Below are 26,178 nucleotides of genomic sequence, written 5' to 3' on the forward strand. Positions count from 1 at the left end.
TCATAATCAAGTAATACACTGAAGTTATTCCTAGCTAACATACTTTTATAACATTTTAAATATCAAGTTTAACTATTACTAATAACATAACGAAGCCATCCTACCAGAATGTGCACTCTGTATCCCGATGTCTCTTTTTGCTGCCCTGTGTCTCATTTTGCTGCACTGTGTCTCATGCTGCCTTAGCCTAGGCCTTTTGAAGAAACCAAAGTCGGCCTTGAAGCTGCAAGATAACGCGTACACAGGGCGAGCTCTACTCATAACAACCAGTAAGAGAGTACAGGGGGGCGAACGATATTTAACCCATGCACAATGTATGACCTGTGATCACTCTATACTGTACACCCCTGAACTTTCCGTAAACTTAAGGTGAAAAGTTTGTACGCTTGGCAGCAATATTGCTGACTTGCGAAGATAAGAGCGAACAACGATCCTTTCATAACGCCATCTGTGGGTTCGGGGTAGTGTTGTGTCAGCATTTTGAAGGGGTATAAGTAAGAGAGTTCTACCTTTGTTCGGGAGTGCGATCGTGCGATCCACTCAGGCTTTGCGCTATGTAGTCATTAAAGGAATTTTTGCACGGAACTCTGCCGGACTTTTGCGCCTTCTTTTTGGCTTCAACATTTATAATGGTGTATTTTTGTTACGTTGTAGGCAAGATGTTTGGACTTAATTTCTGACCCGAGTCTGAATATCTGCCACGACAGTTGTTTGTCGCAATTAAAAATACCCTCAAGGGCCGAATTACATTATTATTTTGACATTAGGCCGCGGGCTGGAATTGGGCCGGGCACGGGCCGGATTTGGCCCACGGGCCAGAGTTTGAGACCCCTGATCTATGATATGACCTAATATGTACCTATAATTCAAATTCATTCAATGCTTCGGGAAGAAGTTTTTTTAACATACAAGGCATTTCAGGCCACAGATATAACCTAGGGGACACAATAAAAATAAATTACAAGGATACAAGGATACAAGGATACAAGGAAGTTTATTGTCACATGCATATAGTTACTGGAAGTAAGAAATGCAGTGAAATTATGTCTGGTGTCAGCCTATTTGTGCATTAATGGGGGGGGGTAAAAAGTGCAGTAGAAGAGGGGTTTAGTAGATTAAGTGGCAAGGGCTGCATAAAAAAGGTGGGGGAGGATTGGGATTGGGTGGGGGGCACCAACAAGGAGCACCCAAGAGCAACAGGGGCAAGGAAAAACTCCCTTACCAAGGAAGAAACCTTGGGCAGATCCACGGCTCAAGGGGCTAACCCAACTGCCAGGGGTCTTGGTGTGTGTGTTGGGGGGATGACAGGGGAGATGGGATAGTGTGCTGTGTATGTGGGGAGAGGGCAGTGTGCAATATGTGTGTTGGAGAAGCTTCCTCATGAGACAATGTGCTGTGTATTGGGGGGGGGGGGGGGGGGGGGGCAGTGTGCTGTAAGTATGTTGGGGATGTGTGTTGGAGAAGCTTCCTGATGAAATAATGTGCTGTGTATGTAGGGGGGGGGGGGGGGGGGGCAGGGACTTACTATTGCAAGCAGAGTACTGTATGTAATGTATGTGAGTGATGACAGTGAAGATGTGTGTGTGGGCGGGAGGGGAGTGGGGCAGTGACTGTGTGTGTGTGTGTGTGTAGTGTGTAGGTGGGTAGGTGGGGGCAGTGTGCTGTAAGTATGTAGAGGATGTGTGTTGGAGAAGATCCTGAAGACAATGTGCTGTGTATGTGGGGGGGGGGGGGGCAGTGTGCAGCAAGTATGTAGAGGAGGCTTACTGTAGCAAGCAGTGTGCTGTATGTATGTGAAGTGATGACAGTGATGATGTAAGTGTGTGTGTTGGGGGGGGGGGGGGTCAGGGACTTACTATTGCAAGCTGAGTACTGTATGTAATGTATGTGAGTGATGACAGTGAAGATGTGTGTGTGGGCGGGAGTGGAGCAGTGACTGTGTGTGTGTGTGTGTGGGTAGGTGGGGGCAGTGTGCTGTAAGTATGTAGAGGATGTGTGTTGGAGAAGATCCTGAAGACAATGTGCTGTGTATGTGGGGGGTGGGGGGGGCAGTGTGCAGCAAGTATGTAGAGGAGGCTTACTGTAGCAAGCAGTGTGCTGTATGTATGTGAAGTGATGACAGTGATGATGTAAGTGTGTGTGTTGGGGGGGGGGGGGGGGGGGGGGGGGGTCAGGGACTTACTATTGCAAGCTGAGTACTGTATGTAATGTATGTGAGTGATGACAGTGAAGATGTGTGTGTGGGCGGGAGTGGAGCAGTGACTGTGTGTGTGTGTGTGTGGGTAGGTGGGGGCAGTGTGCTGTAAGTATGTAGAGGATGTGTGTTGGAGAAGATCCTGAAGACAATGTGCTGTGTATGTGGGGGGTGGGGGGGGGGGGGGGGGGGGGGGGGGCAGTGTGCAGCAAGTATGTAGAGGAGTGCTGTATGTATGTGAAGTGATGACAGTGATGATGTAAGTGTGTGTGTTGGGGATGGGGGTGGGGTGGGGGGTGGGGGGTGGGGGGGCAGAAAGGCTAGGCAATCAAGGACATGGGTAGATGGAGGAGAAATCAAAAATAATAAATAAAAAGTGTGCAAAAGTTGGAGAAAGTCAGATATGTGTGTGTGTGTGTGTGTGTGTGTGTGTGTGTGTGTTTTGACGTGTGATGAAATAAGAAAATAAATAAAAGGTCTGTAGCATATGGAGAGGGATGTAAAAGTGCTAAAAGTCTTGTAGGTGTGTGTGGGTGTGTGTGTGTGTGTGTGTGGGGGGGGGGGGGGTCATGAGTGCTGAGGAGTGAATGAGTGCAAAGTCAGTATAGTGTGAGTTCAGAGTTGGGAAATGTTTGAGAGTGCTGAGGAGTGAATGTGTGCAAAGTCAGTATAGTGTGAGTTCAGAGTTCGGATGGCCTGGGGATAAAAACTTCTCCTGAGTCTCTCAGTTCTGGCTTTGTGACTACATAGGCGTCTTCTTGATTTCAGCGGTAGGAATAATCCATTGTTAGGATGAGAAGAGTCCTTCAGAATCTTTTGGGCTCTTAGGAGTACTCTTCTGGAATAGATATCTTGTAGAGCAGGGAGTTGAGTTCTTATAGTACGTTCAGCTGAGCGCACTACTCTCTGCAGAGTACTACAATCTCTAACTGTGGAGTTCCCATACCAGGTGATGATGCTACCAGTTAGAACACTCTCAACCGCTGAAGTGTAGAAGGCCTTCATGATGGATGTAGAAACTTTGAATTTCCTTAGCTGACGAAGGAAGTAGAGTCGTTGTCTGGACTTCTTCAGAACATATTGAGTGTTAACAGTCCATGTTAAGTCTTCAGTAATGTGGACACCAAGGTATTTAAAACTTGTGACTCTCTCTACAGGTTGCCCGCTGATCATTAGTGGGGTGTAACTGTAGATCTGCTGCTGCCTTCTGTAATCCACTACCATTTCCTTGGTTTTATTGATATTCAGTGTCAAGCTGTTAGATTGACACCACTGTGCCACCTCATCAACCTGATCCAAGTAGAACTGTTCATTGTTGTTACTAATCAGGCCCAAGATCACTGTGTCATCTGCAAACTTGATGATGGAGGTATGACTACTGTTGGCTTTGCAGTCATGTGTGTAGATGTTGTACAGCAGTGGACTCAAAACACAGCCTTGGGGAGCACCAGTGCTGATGGTTAATGAGTCAGATGTCAGACCCCCCACTCTAACCACTTGTGAACGGTTGGTGAGGAAGTCAAATATCCAGTGACACAGGGTGGTGTTCAGTCCTAAGGCCTTCATCTTTGTGACCAAGGTGAGAGGTACTATCGTGTTGAATGCTGAACTAAAGTCAATGAACAGCATCCTCACATAATTCCCGTTCCCCTCCTCCAGGTGAGTTAAGGTGGTGTGCATGAGGTTTGAGATGGCATCCTCTGTAGACCTGTTGGCTCTGTAAGCAAATTGGAGGGGGTCGAAGGAGGCAGGGAGGGATGAGCAGATAATGTTTTTCACAAGCTTCTCAAAACACTTCATCACTGTAGACGTCAGGGCTACTGGGCGGTAGTCATTCAGACATGATGGACTTTTGTTTTTCGGTACTGGAACAATAACAGACTGCTTGAGGCAAGTAGGAACTGTCTCTTGAGCCAATGATGTGTTAAAGATATAAGTGAACACAGGAGCTAACTGAGCAGCGCAGGATTTCAAAACCCTGTTAGAAATTCCATCTGGTCCAGTAGCTTTTCTACAATTTACCCTCCTAAAGGCATTGCTCACATCGACCTCAGAGACACAGAAAGGTGCATCCTCATTTGCTTCACATGCTGCAGCTAGTCCAATATAGTCTGTGTTTTTCATGTCAAAGCGAGCATAAAAAGCATTAAGTTCATCAGGGAGGGCTTTACTCACATTCATCATAGGAGGGGACTTTCTTTCAAAGCCAGTGATGGTTCGGAGTCCTTTCCACACTCGTGCTGGATCACCCTCCAAGAAATCAGCTTCAACTCTGTCTCTATAGCGCCGCTTAGCATCTTTAATTGCACTACGTAAACTATAAGATGCTGCTTTGTAATCCGTCATATCCCCTGAAATAAGCCCAGCATTATAAGTCATGGTGCGTGTCTTTAATGCCGTTCTCACTTCTCTATCCACCCATGGTTTCTGGTTAGGGAAGCTTCGGATCTTTACAGTTGGGATGATGGAATCAGTTAGCATATTGATGTAACTCAATGATACTTCCGTAAACTCATTGATGTCAGCAGAGTTCGTCTTGAACATCTCCCAGTCAACGTTGCTAAGGGCGTCCTGTAGCCTGGCTTCCGATTGGTCAGTCCAGCGCTTGACCTCCTTCGTCACTGGGGGGTCCGTCCGACTTCTCTGTTTGTACATAGGCAGTAGGAAAACAGCGGCATGATCTGATTTTCCAAATCAGCAAATTAACACTCCCCTCAATGTCAACACTATTTCTTTGCATTGATGTGTGACTTCAGAGTTGACAAACTCCGGTGATATGCAAATTCCTTGCTGCAGACTTTGCAGAGGACTTTATTTTAATCAATACTTTATTGTTATCAACACCATCAGGCCGTTTTTTAAAAGTAAATGTTCCAATCAGTGATCTAGGCAGCACATTCTTCTCTCTCCTTCGTTTTACAGTCTAATGGTTACTGACTAGAACGGCTCGGGGTCAATTTTTTTCTCAAATTAATTAATCAAAATTAATCAGTTATTTTGACAACCCTACTAAGTATACTAGTAAAAGAACAATGCCACTTTTTGCCATAAAGTAACACAGAGGGGCATCACAAAGGAACACAAAGACACAGGCGCATCTGGTTGTATCTAATTTATCCTGTAGAAAACAAATAGCATTATTTTTCCTGTGTGCAAAGTCAACACTATTCATGTCTTCATGGTGTATTTCAGAGAACACTGGAAAACCTACAGTACATGTTCAGGTATGGCTAATTACATATGTGATGTTTTACAGTGTGGCTATATTTCACATTGTGGTGAGGCTTGCAGCGGCCTGTTCTTAATCAAGGGCCCAGCACGCAAAGGCAGAGTGCGCTATTTTTAAGTATTTTGTCAGACCTCTCCCCATGCAACTACATTAAGCAAATGGATCGGTTTAACAAATATATTGATAATGTGAACTCGGAACCACTGACATCCAACCGATAATACCACAGAGGTATATCCCTGAGAGGGCTGAGGGATTGGTGATTAGCGATAGTGGTTGGTACACGCTTACTTAAGGCCAAAGGTCATCCAGCAGGCTTAATGCATTCTGTGGGGATTATGTTTAAACTCTGTAGAGTATCCCTTAACCCCCAAACTGACCTAAGACACTCAAAGGCTCCTAGTTCCATTTACATTTTAATTTAAACTAGGTCAATTTGTTTATTATTATGACCGCTGCTAGCGAAGTCATCTACTTCCTGAATTTTTGGTCAACGATACCCGGGACACCGAAACACCGGGGCACATGAAATTTGGTGGGTATATAGCCCCACTAGACTTTTACGGAAAAAAATTGTTTGGTCCCCGGGGGCCACTCCCCCTCCGCGCTGGGCCCCCCGAAACCCCAAAAATGCAGCTTTTCCTAAATAACTACCTGAACCGTGGCACCGAGGATGAAGACATTTTTATGGTATGTTGGTCTCAAGGGCCCAAACAACCTAGCCCATAATCACTCATTTGTGATTTGCACCCCCCAGGTAAAAATGAAAATGCAATATCATTCTGCTTTAATCGCCCCTCTCTTCAGTTAAGATGTTCAGAACTGCACCAAATTTTATATATATGATTAACCATTCTCTGGGGGTATGCCAAGTTTCGTAGAATTTCATCCATGGGGGGGTCTAAAAAAATTTAAGTTATGTGTACATTTAGTGACTGTACACTCATTAGCCTGTAGATGGTGGTGCACACACGCACACAGGCACGCACATACTATCGGTATCGGCAATTAGAACGGCCGATACATAATTACAAATTCAGTAGGATTAAAGGAAAACCAAATATTCATCATCATCATGGCTGCATTTCCAGTATTGGCGATACGTAGTCGTTTGTCCACCAGATGGCACATCGTTGCAGTGAGACGTAATTTTGTTGGAAGTTAATCTAAAGTGGGTTGGAAAAACAATGGACGCTTCCTACAAGGACTGTAGTTTACCGCAGAGAACGTCTAATAAGGATAGGATGATTTTCACATGAAATGTAATTCCCATTTCTTCTTGAAGCCGAAATAAATCTGAGAATGTTTATCGGACATGCTTGTTTTTTACTGCAGGTACGTTAATCTTATAATGTCAATAGCTATAGGACCTAGGTACAATAATGTTACCGTTAGCATTGGTTGAGTGATGGAGGCCAATTTGATTGCATTTGTAGAAAACTATGCGGTTATACCAAGCAAATTGATAGCAGCACTAATTGTATCTTTCGACTGTCATCTCATTTGCTTATGACAATAACCTAGGCTACTAACAGGAGCTAAGTGAGTTAGCCACAACACATTCGCTATGTGATGGTTTTTTAATGGAAAATATATAGGCTACCTGAAAGATAACCTGTCTATGATGCATCCTAAACACCGGGCTGGGACATTTCTGCTCAAAGTCTCAAAAAGCATCTGAGTCAACATTCATTCCCAAACACCCATATAGGCTACTTCAATCCTCTATTTTCAAAGGTGATTCAAGTCAGGAAGAGCATGGCCCAAAGTAAAGTAACTAGGACTGAAACTACATAAATTCGTCAAAGTGAATAATTTGTGTCAACTCGCCGCAATGTAGATTTATTAACGCACCCGTGATGATCTACATCTCCATTTAAACCAAATGTTTAGAGCGCACGTTGAGAGATGTATCCAGGGCAGGGCTGTACCTGTTGAACGTGCTACAAAAATCATTCTTTGCGAAGGATGATTTAGTACCAACGTTACACCGGTCCGATACAGTTTTGCCTATGGCTACCGTGAGACTGAGATGCTTTTTGTTTGTTCGAAGTGCGTGTTTAGGGTGTGAGAGGGGAGTCGATGTGCTTTGATTCCAGCTTGGTAGTTGTAGTCTATGCAATTAAAAAACACGTGTGTGTGAAGTATCCAAACAATGATAACGCTTTCATTATGGCTGCTTTAGCCACAGACCTTGAGCTACTGTACAGTGGGTTGGGTTCCATTTAGAAGTGTCCACTTCATTCGCGCTTTCCGTGATTAACACAGCTGCGTGAAATGTATTACTACTGATATGCAAAACTATTAACTTTTCGCCAGAGGTGGCAGCTTAAGGTAGGCTACGTTTTGGAATGTAATTACTCCGACATTCAATATTAAACGACCATAAATTTAGGCAATGGGCAGTCTTAGGGAGTGACACTTTGCATAAAATTTCTCCTCACTGCTTAAGCCAAATTCTGTTATTCCTGCTCTATATATGTTGTACCAAAATGTAGTTTATTATCAAAGTGAAATGGTTGCTGGCATAAGTCAGCGGCGTTAGTTTAACTAGTTGTAACTGTCGCTAGCTAGCTCAAGTTTATTGTCATATAGACTTAACAAACCATGTTCAATCTTTCTGCCAATTAACATTATCCTACCATTCACTGAGTCAATGCCAAACTCCAATGTTTATCCGTCATCACTTTGCACCCTCGATTGACATTTACTACAGTAGTCTTTTGAACACAGATCCTCTGTTTATAAGACCATAGCATACATTCACAGATCCACTGTTTGTACAGTACAACAGGACAGGAGCACACAAAATGACTCAATCATTCAATCTGGACGAAATTCTCGCTTGTCCCACCGGCAAACGCGCTGAGACCAGGTCTCGGGGGGGGGGGGGGCTCCAAGCAGTTGCCTGCCTTGCCTGTTGACAAGGTGCGCCTCTGGGACACTGTCATATAGGGGCAGTATAGGGCACTCCATAACAGCACACATAGGGAATGCCAAGTATAGACCATTTTAAGGGAACCTTATAGGTTGTTGCATTTCATTGACACCCCTAGAAGGGCACTCATTAAGACACGTTCTTCAAATGTATTATTTGAAGTGGCACTATGGACCCTTTCAAGAGAGTTCCATTATCAGCATCATAGTTGGCCCCACAAGACTTCCGTTTTAACATTCCATATGTTATCTTAATGCAGAGGAAGTAGATTGGGGCCCAAATAGAACGTTCAAGCATTGTTTTTGTTTTTATTGTTGAAAGGGTCTATAGAGGGCACTGAAACATTTTGTACAACAAAAATCAATAGGATACTTTTGAGGGCACTTCAGCACTGAATCTTTTTCGTTTTCTTTCATTTGTCCAACTAGCTTTTCCACTGAAACGAGCCATTTATGATTGGTTACAGAGCCGGAAATATCGTGCTATGTCAAGGCCAACCAGTCATCACGCAGAAGCCTCTGTGTCAGCACTGCGAGCGCTGAGAGTTACCCAGTATTTGTCAAGTCAAGTCAAGTCAGTTTTATTTGTATAGCGCATTTAACATGCACAACGTGCAAACCAAAGTGCTCCACATATAAGACATTGTCATTGACACATACACTAACAAAGACAATAGCGGACAGAGCGGCGTAGTCGCCAGCGTGCCCGTGACACCAAGACATAGAACTACATTTAAGAAATAACAAACGCAAAAGATGCCGGACGGAGCGGCATAGTCGCCAGCGCACCTGTGACACCAAGACACACAAGACAGACAACAAACAAATTAATAAATAAAACAAGTAAAATATAAAAATAAAATTAGTCCAATTTCCAGCCGGCTGAAGGGCAATGATGACTCGCGTGAAACTGCGCACAGCTGTGTCTCCACAACCGATGCAACGCCAACAAAGTTCTTTACACTCACTGGCAGTCTGGAGATAACATGAACGTTAGGCCTTGTTAGTCTGGAGATTACTGGAAGCAAACCAGTCCGAAAGTCGTGAGCGATCGGCAACTCGGTGGACATAGCTGCTATAACAGCGACAGTTTGTTGGTCCGTAATGCAGAGTTCTTCAACGTTAACGTTAACGTTAGTCTGTTCAAACCAGACTCCAGTTGGCATGGCAGCTCACAGGTCAGAAACAGCTCGGCGGCCTCGGTAGATCTTTTGCAGAGTAGCTCCAGCTACTGTCCCGAGAAATCCCCTCGACCAGACAGCGAAGTGCAGCACCGGCTCACAGATGGATTTGAAGGATGTAAGAGGCCCAGGGCAAAAGCTAGCCATAGCAAGCTCCCAATGGACAGACGTTAACAACATCAGCCGACTTGAAAGCAGTTAAAAGGACTAAGAGAATAACACGAAAACTATCAAAAATAACATAAATAAAGGGAGAAAACATTTAACTAGACAAATCAATAGAAAAAATAAACATGACATTACATAAAACATTACATAAAAACAAACAAAAACATGATGCCAGACGGAGCGGCGTGTCTCGCCAGCGTCCCCGTATCCTAGCAACAAAGTTGTAACACAAAGTATTTGTTTCCAGTGTTTCCCATACATTGACTTATGTGTGGCGGCCCACCACAATATCAACATTGACCACCACACAGTGATTTTTCAGATTGTACTAAATTGCACTTAAAGCTGGTTAGAATCATAACCACGCTGCACTAATTTGTTAAAAACTGTTGCATTCAAGTTAATTCTGCAAACCTACCACCACAAATAGAATTAAATTTAGTGGGAAACACTGGTTTCTGATGTCAGATAATTATTTACTAGACTGTTCTCATGTTGCAGCGCTTTACTTAGATGAAGCATTAATCAATGTTACTTCAAGACCAATAAGAAGGAGGGAAATCCCCATGCCCTACACACACAAAAATTCCTCCCTGCTAATAGGCCAGTGGTGGGTAGAGTACTGAAAATCTATACTCAAGTACAAGTATATTTACTTCCTTCAACATCTACTTGAGTAAAAGTAAATATTCCAATTGGACAAACCTACTCGAGTAAAAGTAAAAAAGTACTTTGTTATGAAACTACTGAAATTACAAGTTACTTTTCATTTTTGTATTGATGTGCTTGGATCAGTGAAAAAGACATAACAGGCCCTATTTTGGTGATCTAAAACGCATGGTCACTTGCGGATAGCTTAAATACATTTAGGGGTTTGTCCAGTCCACACTCGGGGTGGTTTTGTTATCAAACGTCAGGTACCTGGTGCAAAAACCAGGTGCCTGGTGCTTAAACCAATCAGAATGACACCTGTCATTCCCTTTAGAAGCAAGCACTGCAACTTCAAACAGCACATCTGTATTTTGATAGTCAGTGGTGCATTTCAAGGAATCAAATTGAAACACAACTACCAAAGTAGGGAGAGAGAGAGAGGGAGAATGGTAGAGGGAGATGATAGCTGGAACAAGTTACCAACTATTACATTTTGGTTAAGCAATCTACAAAATCCCATACAATAATTGCTGCATATAATCAGCAAGTTATATTGTGTTGTCAACCCTTCCTGAAGCATACATTCTACTAGTTATACCAGGGTCTCCAACCTTTTTGGGACTGAGGGCTACCTGAAGGATCCAAAATCATAGGGCTACTCATTTGAAACAAACAGACCCTCACTCCTTTTTTGCGAGGGTGATCCTCCTAAATAATAGACCTATGTGATTTTTACATTTAAGTTATCAATATTATGTAGGCCTATGAGCCTTTATATATTAATACATCAATATCAATATGCAACACTGACCGTTTTTGTTCAGTTAGTTCAATTCAAAGTTTCCATGAGGAATCTGATTTAATTTTTTAAACGAAAAAAGCCATCTTTAATGCAATTAATAATGTAGATTACAAATAGCATGCCCACCATTCATAATTCAGAGGTTGTTTAAGTTCGGATTTCAGTGAACAATTCGGTTGTAACATTCAATAGCAATCACCAACATTCTAACTTAGGAAGACGCCTTATTGCACATCTGAAATCTCTCCATGATCTGACAGTCCTATTGGTATGCCACAAGATTTTCAACGCTATTGCTACACCAGTAGGCTACGGAGGAGAAAGGGCTTGTGACCTAAAGCAATTGTTTTTCAGTCCTTGAACAATCATGCACGAACCGTACGGACACGGAAGAGACACAGAACTTTTGCAGAGATATGCTTGCATTGGCTACACCAGATGAGCAAGCTAATATAGCCAATATTACAGATGCATGGCCTACAATTAAATATCCACAATGGAGGATGTTTTAGAGCGTGATCTGCAGGCGACTTGTTGGCTATTTTTAGAAAGTGCGCTGTGGGCGCCGTAAAGGCTTTCCGCAGGCTACATGGTGCCCGCGGGCACTATTTTTGGAGACCCCCGAGTTATGTCAAGAAATAGCCTTTGTTTCAGTCGAATACAGCTAGTACTAGCTCACTAAGTAGCACTATGAGAACCACTGATAGAAAATAATACCTCAACATTTTGAAGGCTGATATTGTTATGCTTAGGCTGACACATTCCTTTCATTATACGGTTGTCTCCCTTCCTTCGCATGGGACGGAACAGTGTTGCAGATGTGGCCAGACGTTGACCATGGGAGTGGGGGCTGCTTTTGGTAGTAGGCTACTAACGTTCATCTCTGCATCCATGGCGTTTCTAGTCCTCAGTACCAACGTAACGGCCGACTCGCTTCTCTGCTGTGTAACAATGTTGCAACCTAAGGAGGGTGCGTCGCTAACGTGTATACTTGTGTTCCAGTCAACGAAGATATGTGTAGCCTACTTCTATCGAAATACTCATTTTAATGAAGGCCCAATGGGAAATGTAATTGAGTAAAGAGTACAATTCTAGTTCAAATATTTACTCGAGTAAGAGTAAAATTACAGCCTCACAGGAACGTGGAAAGTATTCTTTACCCGAAAAAAGTACTTTTTTTACTCATTTGCGTTACTTGTAACGCGTTACTACCCACCACTGTAATAGGCCTATATAATTAAGCAACGTCCTAAGACATCATGTCCTTGTCCCTGACCCTCGAATTGAAAAAAAGTTGGAACTCAAAGCGGAAAAGCACATTGAGTCATTCATTTTATGGAAACATTCAAAGCAAATGTGGGCCATCACGAATGACTTACACCTGACTTAACGTAGTTGCCCATTCTTCCTGGCTTGGTATTCCAGAAATGTGTTGACCTAGAATGCTCAGACAGGTCAAGCCTCGCTTTATCTCTTATGTTGGATTTTCCTAATTCTACTTTTTTGAAATGGACCTCTGGTTTTCTCTTCAATAAACCTACGCCATGTTTACAGCACCAGAGAGAGGCATTAGCATGGTAGTCAGAGCACATAGTCATACTGCCACTATGGTGACAGAACGCTCACAAGGAAATTATACATTCTGTATATAATCCTATTTTCAGTGTCCAGAAGACTACAATACAAAAACCAAGCGGTTGTTCATTTTATATAATAAAATATTTTATTTGTTTTGGTTTTCAAAACAGGAAGTCTGTTGGATTGTTGAGGGGATGGAGATAAGGTTATTTGGTTCTGCAGGGAGAGAGAGAGAGAGAGAATGATAAGAACAAAACAGCACCAAAGTAAAATCGTCAGAGGCTGCATTAATAATTTAAAAACAACATCCATACCTGCTCAAATGGTAAAAATAGACCTAGTCCATCTCTTTTCTGCCAAAACATGCAAAGCATCCAAAACACCTAAACCACGATTTCTAAAACAGACAAATAAAATCCTTTCAGTGACCTCACATCAACATTTAGAGATGAATTATCACGCTATGATGCAAAATGTTGTAGATGCAAACCTTCTTGAAAGATTTCTTCTTGGTCTTGGTCTGAGTATTTGCTCGATCCTTCTCTTCAACCATTGACTGCTGGGGGTTTGCAGGGATCACAGCAGCATTTAACTGCTGCCTCATCCCTGGATCCAAAGTTGGCAGACGTTGTTCAAGCCTTTCTTCACGAGTAGACCGAGGGATCATTGCATCAAAGGAAACTGTGTTCGTCATGGTGAAGCGTGAGTTTAGTGTAGCAGCAGTGGAGGGCATCTGGTAGAACCTCTCTGCATCACCACGAAAGGACCATTCATCCCATTGACCACCGCACACATTCCCAACCATTCCTTCTCCATTCGTCTCCCTCAGGATGTTCATCCAGTCTGTTACACGATTAATCAGAGAAATCGTGTCTGGGTACTCAGACTGCAACTCGAGCAACATTTGACAGAAGCGAGCAGCGTGTGTCAGCCCTTTAGATGCTGTGGGGTGAGAGGGAGGAGGAGAAACAGCGGAAGACAACAGATGTAACTGAAATTAAAACATTTGAGAGAAAACATATTTCTAGATCAATGCTGTATTTTTTTGTTTGTTTTTTTTGTTTGATTTGTATAGGTAGGATGTACCAAAAGTTTCTCCCATCTTCGCAACAGTCTCCTGGCGACATCCAAATGAGGCGTGAAAACCATGGCAAGGTGGAGATGTCAAAACCATGGCAAGGTGAAGACGCCAGTCTCCCATGCTCTCGTTGCCACAGGCCTTTAAGAATCCATACACCAAAACCTCAGTTTTGAAGGTTTGAAACCTCAGGTCATCAAGATCTGAATCACCTCACTTTATGTACAATTCAATAATAATATTCAAGGATAACAAATAGAAATACATAGTAAAACTAATTAAAAATGGGTAAAACAAATATGAAAAGTTCAAATTATTGGTAAACCAAATGTATATATAACCCTCTGAAAATCTCAATCATTGCAGTATGCACAGTGAATAACAGCAGTCCCACAGTAACAGTGTTTAGTGTGCTCCAAGTCCATGAGTAAGTTCATATCACCACTCACAGTGGCCACAGACGGGATCTCTCCCAACCGAACTTGAAAGTACGTCTTCAGGGGATCCGCATTCTCAACACTATCAAAGAATCTGGAAAAGGAACCATAAATGATACAGCATTTATTAACACACACAAAAAAAAAAAACAACAAAGGGAACATTAAGGTGAGGTACAGTAATGTCTTTTGATTGTGTTTTGATCAGTTTTATGCTGTGGAAGTGTTCTTACTTTTTCACCCAAAGGGATGGTTGTTTTCCAATAAAGCTCCTGAGAATGAAGGCATGGTGCATTAAGCCTCGGCTCATAGCTAGATCCAGAGCTTCCTATAAAACAGGTAATGGTTTACTTTGACAACTTATACAATATGGACAGTAGACAGGCATGATATCTGCTCTGTCTCAAATATTCAATACTTAAATTCATAACATAAAAAACTATACGTCTGAGCTTGATGTGTATACATATGGTCTGTGATATGTATATTTATGATATAGAGGACTAGGGGCATACTTCAGCCTTGCCAGCAATAAGGGCCATAGCAATGGTGGTGGTGTCTGCCGTGGCTCTGGAAGCTGCCTTGTCAAAGGTTTTCATTTTCTGCAGCAGCAACTCGGCAATGACTCTGCCACTGACCACCTGGAATAATATGCATTTTTAACAAAATTATCAAATTCTTTAAATGATCTTCTTACAAATGTTCTCTTTTGTGTACTGTTGAATGTGAAAAGATATTGTGGGGAAATATGATCTATTTGAATAAAGTAATGGAATTGCTGTGATTGAATAAGTATATAAGTATGGCATTGCATATTTTCCTTAGTCACACCCTTCCATATCCACACACACACACACACACACACACACAATGACATGAAAGACTGTATGCATTTCTGGAGAAGCAGACTTACTCCGCCCATCTTGCAGACTAAAGCAAGGAGCCCCCAGTTCAGTCCAGGCCCATCCCTCTCTGGAACCCTCTCCGTCAGGAGACCACGCCTCCACTCCAAGATGGCCACGTAATACACCTCCATCACGACAGGGTTGCAGCTGCAATAGCATTTGGGTAAAACACCACTGATAGAACTAAGTGAGGATATGACAAAACAAGACCATAACAAAGGGGTTTCACAACTCACGGCACAAAAGTTCCAGGGACGTCCACAACCATGCTCTCTTCACTGGCCTGCTGCTCATAGTCCCGATGAATGAAAAAAAAACCTTTACTTTACTTAAGCTTTGAACAACCTTATACAAATGACTTTCCCATACCCTTTCTTGTTTTAACTGGTGTTATTGTTACTGACTGAAAGAAATCTTCTCTTTTACGAAAATATATCCAATGAAGACAACCAGTGTGAAAATGAATCAAACTGAGATTGTTAAAAATGTGCAATCCGGTGATCCTCTCAGCACTCACCGACTCATCCTCCACCTCGTCACTATCACTGTCATCCGAGAGATCATTTGATGATTTCGATTCCAGGTCACCCCACTGAAAGATCCACAGGACAGTAATGTCACTCTCAACAGCTGTGTAGGTTGTCAATGTTAACGTCCTTGGGCCCTATTTTGGTGATCTAAAACGCATGGTCACTGGCGAATAGATTAAATACATTTAGGAGTTTGTCCAGTCCACATTCGGGGTGGTTTTGTTATCAAACGTTGGGCGCTTGGCACAAAAAGGTGGTTCTTATAACATCCTTTAACATCAATGTAACATCCTTTAAACCAATGAAAATTACATCTGTCATTCCCTTTAAGAGCAAGCAGCACAACTTCAAACATTGGTATTTTGGGAACATTTGAAGGAATCTGCTTGCACGCGAGACCATATGGAAGAGGTATTCCACTAAACCATGCTTTACTAAAATCTAGCAGAGTATAGTTTACATCTACACTATTCTATTATTTTAACTCATAGGAAATTGAAACTAACTTCACCGTGGTGTCATAGTCAACCACAAAACAGTTATATACAGTTAGTTACTTTCACTATTGACTGACAAGGGGTTACCATTGAAAACATAGACTGAAAAAAGCAACACAATAATGAATGACTGAATAAAAAACCTAAGGACATTCTGCAGAGGAGTTGCTGCTTACATCTCATGACAGTGCTTCTTCAGCTGTGCTTCATTCACCTTTCACTATAGACCAGGTTTTTCTTGGTCAGTTGTGTAATGCTTTTTAGATGGTGTAAGATTTAGATCAGGGGTCTCAAACTCCCGGCCCGCGGGCCAAATCCGGCCCGCGAAGTATGTCAAAATAATAATGTAATCCGGCCCTTGAGGATATTTTTAATTGCGACAAACAACGATACTGATTAAAATAGACGATAGTTCCAAGTACGGTGACAAATCCAATTTGTACTCTCCTCCACTATTTGCTAGACATCCAGAGCTTGATTCAAACCCAAAATCGCTGCACAAAGTTTTCAGGAAATGCTTGAATTACACGCGAGAAACACAAAGACGTGCATTTGTAATGACGCGGAAGCGATGCAGGCCATAGTTTTGCACAAATTGAAGCATAAATAGGCCTACACCAAATGTTGAAAAACGTTCACGTGTGATGAAGTCTTAGGTAGCTATGTTATTCACCTATTCTGATTCTGAAGGAGAATATCCTTTTGGAGATTATGATCGATCGTCTATTGACAGTGATAGTCACAGTGCGTCTGTGAATGGAGGTGCGTCTTTGTGTGTATACGACAGTGTCCACTAAGCATACCATGCTTATTTCGACCCTCTGCCCAACATAGCTTGGAGGTTGCAGTGGTAATCGTGATGATAGTGTCCGTAATGGACGTGGTACAGACAGCAGGGCTAGTAGAAATAGGGCTCTGAAGAACTACAAGTCACCCGCGATAGGAACTGATTTGACCAGGATACTTTATTGTAGGCCTTGTGGTTATAGGCTAGGCTAGTAATAATTTACTATTGTATTACTATTTCCTATTTACTTGTTAATTTGTTATGTGGGTAATGTGACAAAAAAAGTAAACCTGCCCAAATATGTTCATCCAGTATTTACTTAAAGGTGCATAATCTGAGGTGCTTGCCATCCAGTGGCAAATTAGATGGGTAAATTTACCCCCTTCATAAACTTTTGTTTATACTCAAAGATTTTTACATTTACAATAGGACTTTATCTCTAACCACTTTCAAGCCATGGCCTTTTGAAATTTTGATATAAAAATCCAATGGTATTGCTTTCTTAAACCTGACGCCTAGTTTGTCAGGTTTTATCATTTGTATTAATATTTACTTTATCATTATTTTATTTATAAGCTAAGGTTGCTAGCACAGGTGTCTAAAAATAGATAAAAAAGACTTGCACTTTCTGTTTGTAGTTTTGTGTTTGAAAATAAAGTATTTGAAAAAAACACTTAGGAAGTAGCCGTTGTTTTTTTGTATTATTCTTTAACACTGACGTGGCCCTCCAATCAGTTGACATTGGCAGAAGTGGGGCCCTGCTCATTTGAGTTTGAGACCCCTGATTTAGATAGTGCGCCAGGCCACGCGTTAGGTGTTAATTGCCACACCCCTGGGCGCATTGTTTAATAAAAGAAAAGCGCATGGCGAAACATTTGAGTGAAAGATAGGAATAAACTTTGCGTCTTAATAAGAATATGCTATGCGCTGCGTTTCTGTTCGTCAAAATAGGGCAAGATAATCAGCATAGCTAGGAAGGGAGCCTAACCTCAAGAGACTGGACAGCAAAGTAGTCATCCTTAAAGAGATATCCATACTTATTTTGGTACCAGTCCCACCACTTGGCATGATCCCTTTCAATTGGAAGAGAAAGCAGCGATTAAAACTAATTTAGTGGTGCATGTTTATCACATAATGAACACACTGACAAGTTTGTGAAACTTTAAATCCTTACCCAATGGAAAGATTCTCAGATCTAGTCGGATTCGAGGGTTCATTTAAAGCAGAGTTTTCAACAGCGGACCTCTCATCCACACTGGCTTCAGTCTGTATCTCCAGTGCGGACACTTGTTTCTTTTCCAAACCCTCACATGTGGCATCTGATGAAGATGCCCTTACAAAGATTTCCGTTAGGGATGCAGGCTCTCGCTCCTCAGGCAGGCCTACCCTCACCTCTTCGGACGGGGTCGTTGTTTCCTCATGGGATTGGGAGGTGTTTTCTTCCTGTTCCTCCGGGGACGACAGGGGTAGGGTAGCACTGGGTTTACAGTGCCGGTCATCCCTATTGGGATAATCCATAACCTAGGTTATACCCTGGTAGGTTATATTTTTTGTTTGGCAACGAAAAACGGGCTACCCCTTTTGGGATTGGCGACAATGAGTAGCCTAGTAAATGCAGGAAACCTTTTAGCCTATATTTAACCGTGTAGCCTATAGCCTACACACGAAACGTCACAATACAACAGATATCAACCGAATCAAACGTCACAATTTAGCAAATCTCTGTTAGCCTACTGTTAATCAAAGGTGTTAGAGCAGAGCATTCTAGAATCCTTCAGTTGTAGCCTAAACATACAAATCCGGTTGCACAAAACACCTTAAATTAAGGTTTTCCCTTAAAACCTGATTTAAGCCCCCCCCCCAATTAAATCGGTTGCTTAAAATCCCTTAAACCGTTACACAAGCAAGGCCTAGTAGCTTTGCCTTAGCCTTTAACTCTACCATAACCATATATTGTTGGCTTACAGGCAGAGTTGTAGAAATCCGGTGTTCTGTCGAGTTTAAGCTAACTGAAGTTTAGCCTAGGCCAGCGGTTCCCAAACTTTCCCCCCCACGTACCACCACCTCCTGACTTGGCTTGCGTACCCGCACCATCCGACACATAATTAAACGTAACACATTCTACTGACATATTCCAGGCATCATGTTTAATTAGCCACCCTACATGATAACAAGTAACAAAATCAAAACGTGAAACTGGTCTATGAGCTCTCACACTAAAACAGTGTGGAGAACAACATTATGAAACTCAAAGAGCAAAGAGAACATAGGCTTTTAAGCCTATAAGAATAAAAATAAAATAATTTTCAACACCTTTCAGACATTGCCCTTTTCATCTCGCGTACCCCCTAATGTAAACTCACGTACCACAGTTTGGGAATCCCTGGCCTAGGCTACCTGTTGTGGAGAAATATGGCCAGCTCTGCGTCAGACTTGATATTCTTCGTTTGACGAAGATGTCACCATCTCAGGAAGCTCCTCCGATGTCCACTTAATTTGTTTCTTGTTTTAATTTTGGGAATTTGCCTGCCTCTCGTAGTAAGGTGACCAGATTTCTGAGAAAAATCCAGGGACATTTTCAGTTGAGAAGCGTAAAACATGTAATATTTTAATCTTTGTAAACTTAAAACGGGGACACTGTCCCAGGGGTGTCACTAGAGCTGCATTAGTCCATAAGCACCCCTAGGGGGGTTCGGGGGGATGCTCCCCCGTAAGAAAAGTTGGTATATTTTAACGTTTAAATGCGTCAATCTGGTGCACTTTGAAAATAAATTCAGAGGTTAGACTTCATTATCTATGGATGGAAAATATTTGTGCTGTAGCCTAACTTGCACTTCAGAATTTTAACCATGCACACACAGGTGGAATAATTATAATATTGCAATAAGTTATAATATTGCCCAACCACAAAGCATATTTTCTTCACAGTTTCACAGTTAAATGTCCAAAATAGTATTGGCTACATTTCAGCACTCCATGAAATTATATCCTAGTGGCCGTGTTGTTCAGATAGTTAATCTAGCTAGTTATCTTGGTCATTGTATTGCCTATCTTCTTTTTTTCAGGACAGTCTGTGCTATACCCATATCTGAGAATGTATGATGTGATACTATTTGTCTTATGTAGCCTAATAGGGCCTATTGTCAGTCTTATATCAAGAAAAAATAACTCACGTCTCATGATTTTTTCCCCTTTATATTTTTGTCATTAGGAAGCATGCCAGTAGAAATATAGGCTACATTGATATTTGTAGGTGATTGTCTGGCAATCTGGCAAATGACAACCATTATGGTGGGATAGGCCTACTCTGGCTAAACAATTTACAAATAATTTTGTACTGACATAAATAGTTTACATGAGAAAATGCCTACATTATAATTTTGGCCCAAAGTTGGAGACCATGTAGAAATTTGTTGCAATTTCAAAACCGGACTACTCAGGAACCGCTTGTTGTAGGCCTACGCTAGAGTTGTTACATAAGTTCATTGTTAATTTTCTCGCGAACCATTTATCACAGAAACTTGGCGCTAATATCATTGGAAAGCTTAGATTCTGACCGTTCACGTGATATCTGCGTATGATATATATGCTATCTGTGTGACGAGTAGGCTACTCCGCAATTTTAGTTTAACCTGGACTTGAGCAGCTGGCACGTTCGTGATGAATAGTTTAATAATTACCCCGCACAAGTGGTTTCATTTCATAGATTCTACCAATCGAAATAGCCTACCAGAAATATGGGCACTCTAGAACATCTCTGAGGTCTGAGCTGAGCGCTTGCTTTGACTGGCTTGAGCCTGTGCGTGAAGGGTGCGCAACTGTACGTTTGGTCAGTGTTTTCTTTCTTTATTTTCCAATTTCGGGTCTGTCAGTCACAGTGAAAACCGGGGACTTTTCCGGGGCCAGCTCCAGCCGAGGACAGGTCACCGAAATCGGGGACTGTCCCCGGAAACCGGGGACGTCTGGTCACCCTATCTCGTAGGCGTTCATGACTACAATTGACAGCAAGTTGATTAGCCTTTGCTAATTTGGCAACACAAATAGGAGGACACGCCAGCCCATTATTAATACGCTATTCTAGAATTAATTGTTCAAAACATAAACGAAAATTCCGAGATTCCGCCCCGTAACTCATTTTTTTTCATGGGTTTTACGGGGTTTTACGGGTTAGAGTATGCTGTCAAATAAGCCATTACTTCAATTCATCGTGTTTCCTTACTCTCTGACAACATATGGTGATCATTTTTGGAATGGTTACAGTTTATTTTCCATTATTTTCTACATACTGGTCCTTTAAGTAGGCCTATGGCATGCTGTATTTCCATGTCATATGTTTCCTCGTGTTTTTTGAACTGATGGACTGCCTCAGCAGCCTCAGCTGCCTCCATCTGGAGAAAGGGAGGCATCACCACTTTCCGAATGAATGAATTATTGTTCAGTTGCATCTGAACCCACTCACTGGCCTCCCTGATGCACTCAACAACCTGGAATTCCAATTGTAGATTAGCATTCTTTATGATTCCTAACATTGCGCTGCAAACCAGACTCAAATCAGACGTTTCCCTGCTCTGTGTCTTTAAAGGTCCGCCTCCTTAGGCGGAACACAGGCTGATGTTTTCCACCGAGGACATCTCTGGACTCCTCTGCCCAGTGGGCAAAAAGCCTGCCATGACTAGAAAAAATAGATAGATAGATAGATATGTACAGTATGTATGTATGTAACACACGCAACAACTGAAGTTATATGGATCTCTAAAATGTTCTTAAGAAAATTAAGTACCTGTCAAGTCCAAAATTTTCAATCAACATCAAGCACCACCACTTCCAGCTGGCATGTCCATCTGAACACAAATAACATATAGATTTATGCAGTCAGTAATATGTAGTTTTGTGAAATTCTGATCCAAGCAATGTAATGACAATGGCAAATTCTTACAATTGTGTAGTCAAAGGGGGCATCCAGTACAATGTACAAGGCCATCTGCACAAAAAACGCACATTAAAAAGTAAATAAATATATAAATCAAACGTATACTGTATGTATATGAAGGAGAGGAATATATCTCACCATTAGCATGAAGATATAGAACATAAAACCTTTCAAAAAACATTAATTGTTGCTTTTGTGCCACAAGAATTTTAACGATTTTAATGAATAGTTAAGTAAACGCAGGTTGAATGCTTGAAATGCTTGAAACTGAAGCACATAACAGCTGTGAAACACATAACAGCCTGAAACACATAGCAGCCGTGGCCTACTGGTTAGTGCTTCGGACTTGTAACCGGAGGTTTGCTGGTTCCAACCCCGACCAGTAGGAATGGCTGAAGTGCAAGGCACCTAACCCCTCACTGCTCCCCGAGCGCTGCTGTAGCAGGCAGATCACTGTGCCGGGATTAGTGTGTACTTCACCTCACTGTGTTCACTGTGTGCTTAGTGTGTTTCACTAATTCATGGATAAATGCAGAGACCAAATTTCCATCACGGAATCAATAGATTATATATACTTATATAAATGTGAGGACCCACTTCTAAATGCATATAACAAATTAATGTCCTGTCTTTTCAGTCCACTGCCCTGGGTGAACCCTTTCCGCAAGATCCCTGTTGAATGTATGTGAAATTAAAACTCAAACAGTCATAAACACGTGACCACATTGTATAAGTAAGTATATATACTCTTTTGAGGGAAATTTGGTCTCTGCATTTATCTCAATCCGTGAATTAGTGAAACACAATCAGCACACAGTGAACACACAGTGAGGTGAAGCACACACTAATCCCGGCGCAGTGAGCTGCCTGCAACCACAGCGGCGCTCGGGGAACAGTGAGGTGCCTTGCTCAAGGGCACTTCAGCCGTGCCTACTGGTCGGGGTTCAAACCGGCAACCCTCCGGTTACAAGTCTAAAGCGCTAACCAGTAGGCCACGGCTGCCCCTGGTGCATGGTTAACAGAACATGACCTTATGAATGCATTCTGCAAAACCACTGCTGTGAGAACAGTCATAAGAACGTGACCATCTCATAACAGGAAATACAATTATTATTGTAACCTAAGCAAAGTTTTGTATTCAAACTCAAATCCTGTTGCCTCACTCATAGAGTCCAGAAAGAACATTTCTCTCTGCCCTGGCCTTAAAAAGTGTTTACAGTAAATATTCTGATAGCTTATGCTTTAATTGTTTCAAGGCTATGATAATTGAAAAGGAAATTTAGCCTAGCCTACTGTCTGGTCTGAATATTAATAGTCTGATTGCAGTTAGACTGTAGAGAGGCCTGATAAATGTGTGAAAGCTGTTTTGTAATCTGGATGTTTTTTCGCCTACTCCTACTAAACGCAAGGCTTACCCAAGTTCTAGGCTATTCTGTCGCCACATTTATAATATTGCTATAAAACCTTCGTTAGTAACAGTCAATACTTTTGCCTGCATCAAATCGCGCATTCGCATTCAGTGTGCTACCATCGGCTTAACGTGAGTTCTAAGCGTCTTTGTAGGCCTATGCTTATATCTGACTTCACTCGACTGTGAATGCATGTATGTTGTAAGACATGTAAAATAAATGAATGACACTGGCACTACGCATAAATTAATGTAGCCTAAACTTACACCGCACTTTCCTAATAACTTAAGTTCTCTCGCGTCACTGACAGTAGCTAGAATGCATACAAAACACCGGGAAAAACAGTGTTCAGTCCACCAAGTCATAAGCTATCGGCGCTGCGCAGCACCAGTTGTGATATTTATCTTACGGAGTGTAATCGTAGGTAATGTCATGTATGAAAACTAGTATTGTTGGCAATACTATAAGTGCAAGTCCAGGGCAGGTGTGGCGATGACATCATCGATATGTGAGCAGGATGTGCGGTTTCGCTGTCTAAACGAATTCAAAAGGGCTACGGTTTCAGATTTTTCCACTCTGGGACCAGGTTTCAGAAAAGTGCGGTTTCGGGCAGTGCGGTTACAGGATTCGTTTGGACGCTTGGCCAAGACGAAGCAACACCTCTGCGTTTAACCTAAAAAGTGTCTCCGTGTAGACAGGCCCTCAGACATGCTTGTTATCCGGCAGAAAGAAAAAACAATATTCTAGGCTCTGTAACTCTGTGCCAGTGCTTCCTAAGAAACTACAGGATCTTAGCTTTCTAAAGATGTCCAGCATTTGATGGTAGGCCAAAAGAACACACTGCCCTCTGAAGTAGGCAAGGCAATGTTGGTGGGGGAAGCCTAGAAATGGCCCAACAGCTTATGCGAAGATTTAAAAAGAGAGATTGGCACTCTTGCACTCTGGTAATATTTGTGTGGTCCAGGTACCGTTGCATAAAAAAGGGTTGTCATTCACAAGACTACTTTTACTTTTATACTTTAAGTAAATTTAAACAAACCAAACCTGCATTTGCCATGTAGTGATCTACTGCTCGAGGGCTGCATTTGCCATGATATGATCTACTGCTCGAGGGCTGCATTTGCCATGATATGATCTACTGCTCGAGGGCTGCATTTGCCATGATATGATCTACTGCTCGAGGGCTGCCAACTCTCACGCATTGGCCGTGAGACTCACTCATTTCATTGGCTTCACACGTTCTCACGTCACACTCCCATTGTTACCCTCAGGCATCTCTGAGCACCCTAGAAACATTCTGCGTATTGTACAGTATTGTACAGAACAATTACACTGCCTTAACAGTTTGAACAATTACACTGCCTTAACAGTTTGAACAATTACACTGCCTTAACAGTTTGAACAATTACACTGCCTTAACAGTTTGAACAATTACACTGCCTTAACAGTTTGAACAATTACACTGCCTTAACAGTTTGAACAATTACACTGCCTTAACAGTTTGAACAATTACAAAAGTATTTCCTATGGCTAAAACACCTCAGGCAACATGTCACTGAATCAATGTCAAAGCCCTTTTCCAATGAGAGTAACACTTACCCCTTCTATCTCTGACACCCAAACTCCAGTGGAACACACGTTTTCAACACACAAGAATCTACATACTGTACTGTACATACTGTATACAGGGAAGCGCTACATACTGTACTGTACATACCATATACAGGGAAGCGCTACATACTGTACTGTACATACTGTATACAGGGAAGCGCTACATACTGTACTGTACATACTGTACTGTACATACTGTATACAGGGAAGCGCTACATACTGTACTGTACATACCATATACAGGGAAGCGCTACATACTGTACTGTACATACAGTACTGTATACAGAGAAGCGCTACATACTGTACATACTATATACAGGGAAGCGCTACATACTGTACTGTACATACCATATACAGGGAAGCGCTACATACTGTACATACTATATACAGGGAAGCGCTACAAACTGTACTGTACATACCATATACAGGGAAGCGCTACATACTGTGCATACTATATACAGGGAAGCGCTACATACTGTACTGTACATACCATATACAGGGAAGCGCTACATACTGCACTGTACATACAGTACTATATACAGGGAAGCGCTACATACTGTACTGTACATACCATATACAGGGAAGCGCTACATACTGTACTGTACATACAGTACTGTATACAGGGAAGCGCTACATACTGTACATACCATATACAGGGAAGCGCTACATACTGTACATACTATATACAGGGAAGCGCTACATACTGCACCTGTACTCTGCTAAATGACAATAAAGTTGAATCTAATCTAATCTAATACGCAACTTTGACAGTGCTGCACCATCACAAAGTGTTCCTGTCGGACTCAATGATTTCCCAGAGCTGACACACACCATTGGAACCCTGCCTGGTAAATTTACCATAAAACTTGAACCAGGTGCAAAGGGTGTAGTCAGTCCATCCTGTATGCAGACAACCACATATAAGTGTAATGGATGGCGTCCTCATAGCTGCCCCCACAGTACAGGAGCATGATTCAATTCTGTGCAGAGTGGCTGAGAGAGCTACGAGCTATAACTTGAAGCTTAACTTTAATAAATGTCACATACGCCAGTGATCAGTGCCATATGTGGGACATCTGATAACATGGCCTGGAGTCATGGAATGGTCTGAGGCCTGACACATCTTTTGGAAATTGATCTTAATGCCTTAATTAAAAAATCATTCATTTGTGAATGAATAATGTATCGTAAATAAATAAATGTTCTTCCTCAAAAAGACAGGGGCCATAAGCATACATACCCCTATGTTAAATT

At 42.0% G+C, this 26,178-nt stretch overlaps 1 protein-coding gene and 1 long non-coding RNA gene across 2 annotated transcripts in view; both read right to left on the minus strand.

Moving 5' to 3' along the window:
* Positions 1–12,887: 12,887 nt before the first annotated feature.
* On the minus strand, positions 12,888–18,632 carry LOC121712257. The gene is made up of 12 exons (XM_042096387.1): positions 18,149–18,632; positions 17,963–18,047; positions 15,678–15,752; positions 15,397–15,446; positions 15,169–15,307; positions 14,771–14,896; positions 14,489–14,583; positions 14,268–14,349; positions 13,827–13,959; positions 13,231–13,682; positions 13,055–13,137; positions 12,888–12,956 (listed from the first exon to the last, which is right to left on the minus strand). The coding sequence occupies exons 1-11, from the start codon at positions 18,490–18,492 to the stop codon at positions 13,078–13,080; spliced, it is 1,641 nt and encodes a 546-aa protein (XP_041952321.1). The 5' UTR covers positions 18,493–18,632; the 3' UTR covers positions 12,888–12,956; positions 13,055–13,077.
* Positions 18,633–18,994: 362 nt separating this feature from the next.
* Positions 18,995–26,178, minus strand: part of LOC121712289 — a 170,356-nt gene continuing 163,172 nt past the window's right edge. The window contains exon 3 of the long non-coding RNA XR_006032574.1: positions 18,995–19,098. This is a non-coding gene — a long non-coding RNA (uncharacterized LOC121712289). The remainder of the gene's footprint in view (positions 19,099–26,178) is intronic.

This window comes from Alosa sapidissima, chromosome 6, assembly GCF_018492685.1.
Source record: "Alosa sapidissima isolate fAloSap1 chromosome 6, fAloSap1.pri, whole genome shotgun sequence".
In the NCBI taxonomy this organism is placed as follows: Eukaryota; Metazoa; Chordata; class Actinopteri; order Clupeiformes; family Clupeidae; genus Alosa; species Alosa sapidissima.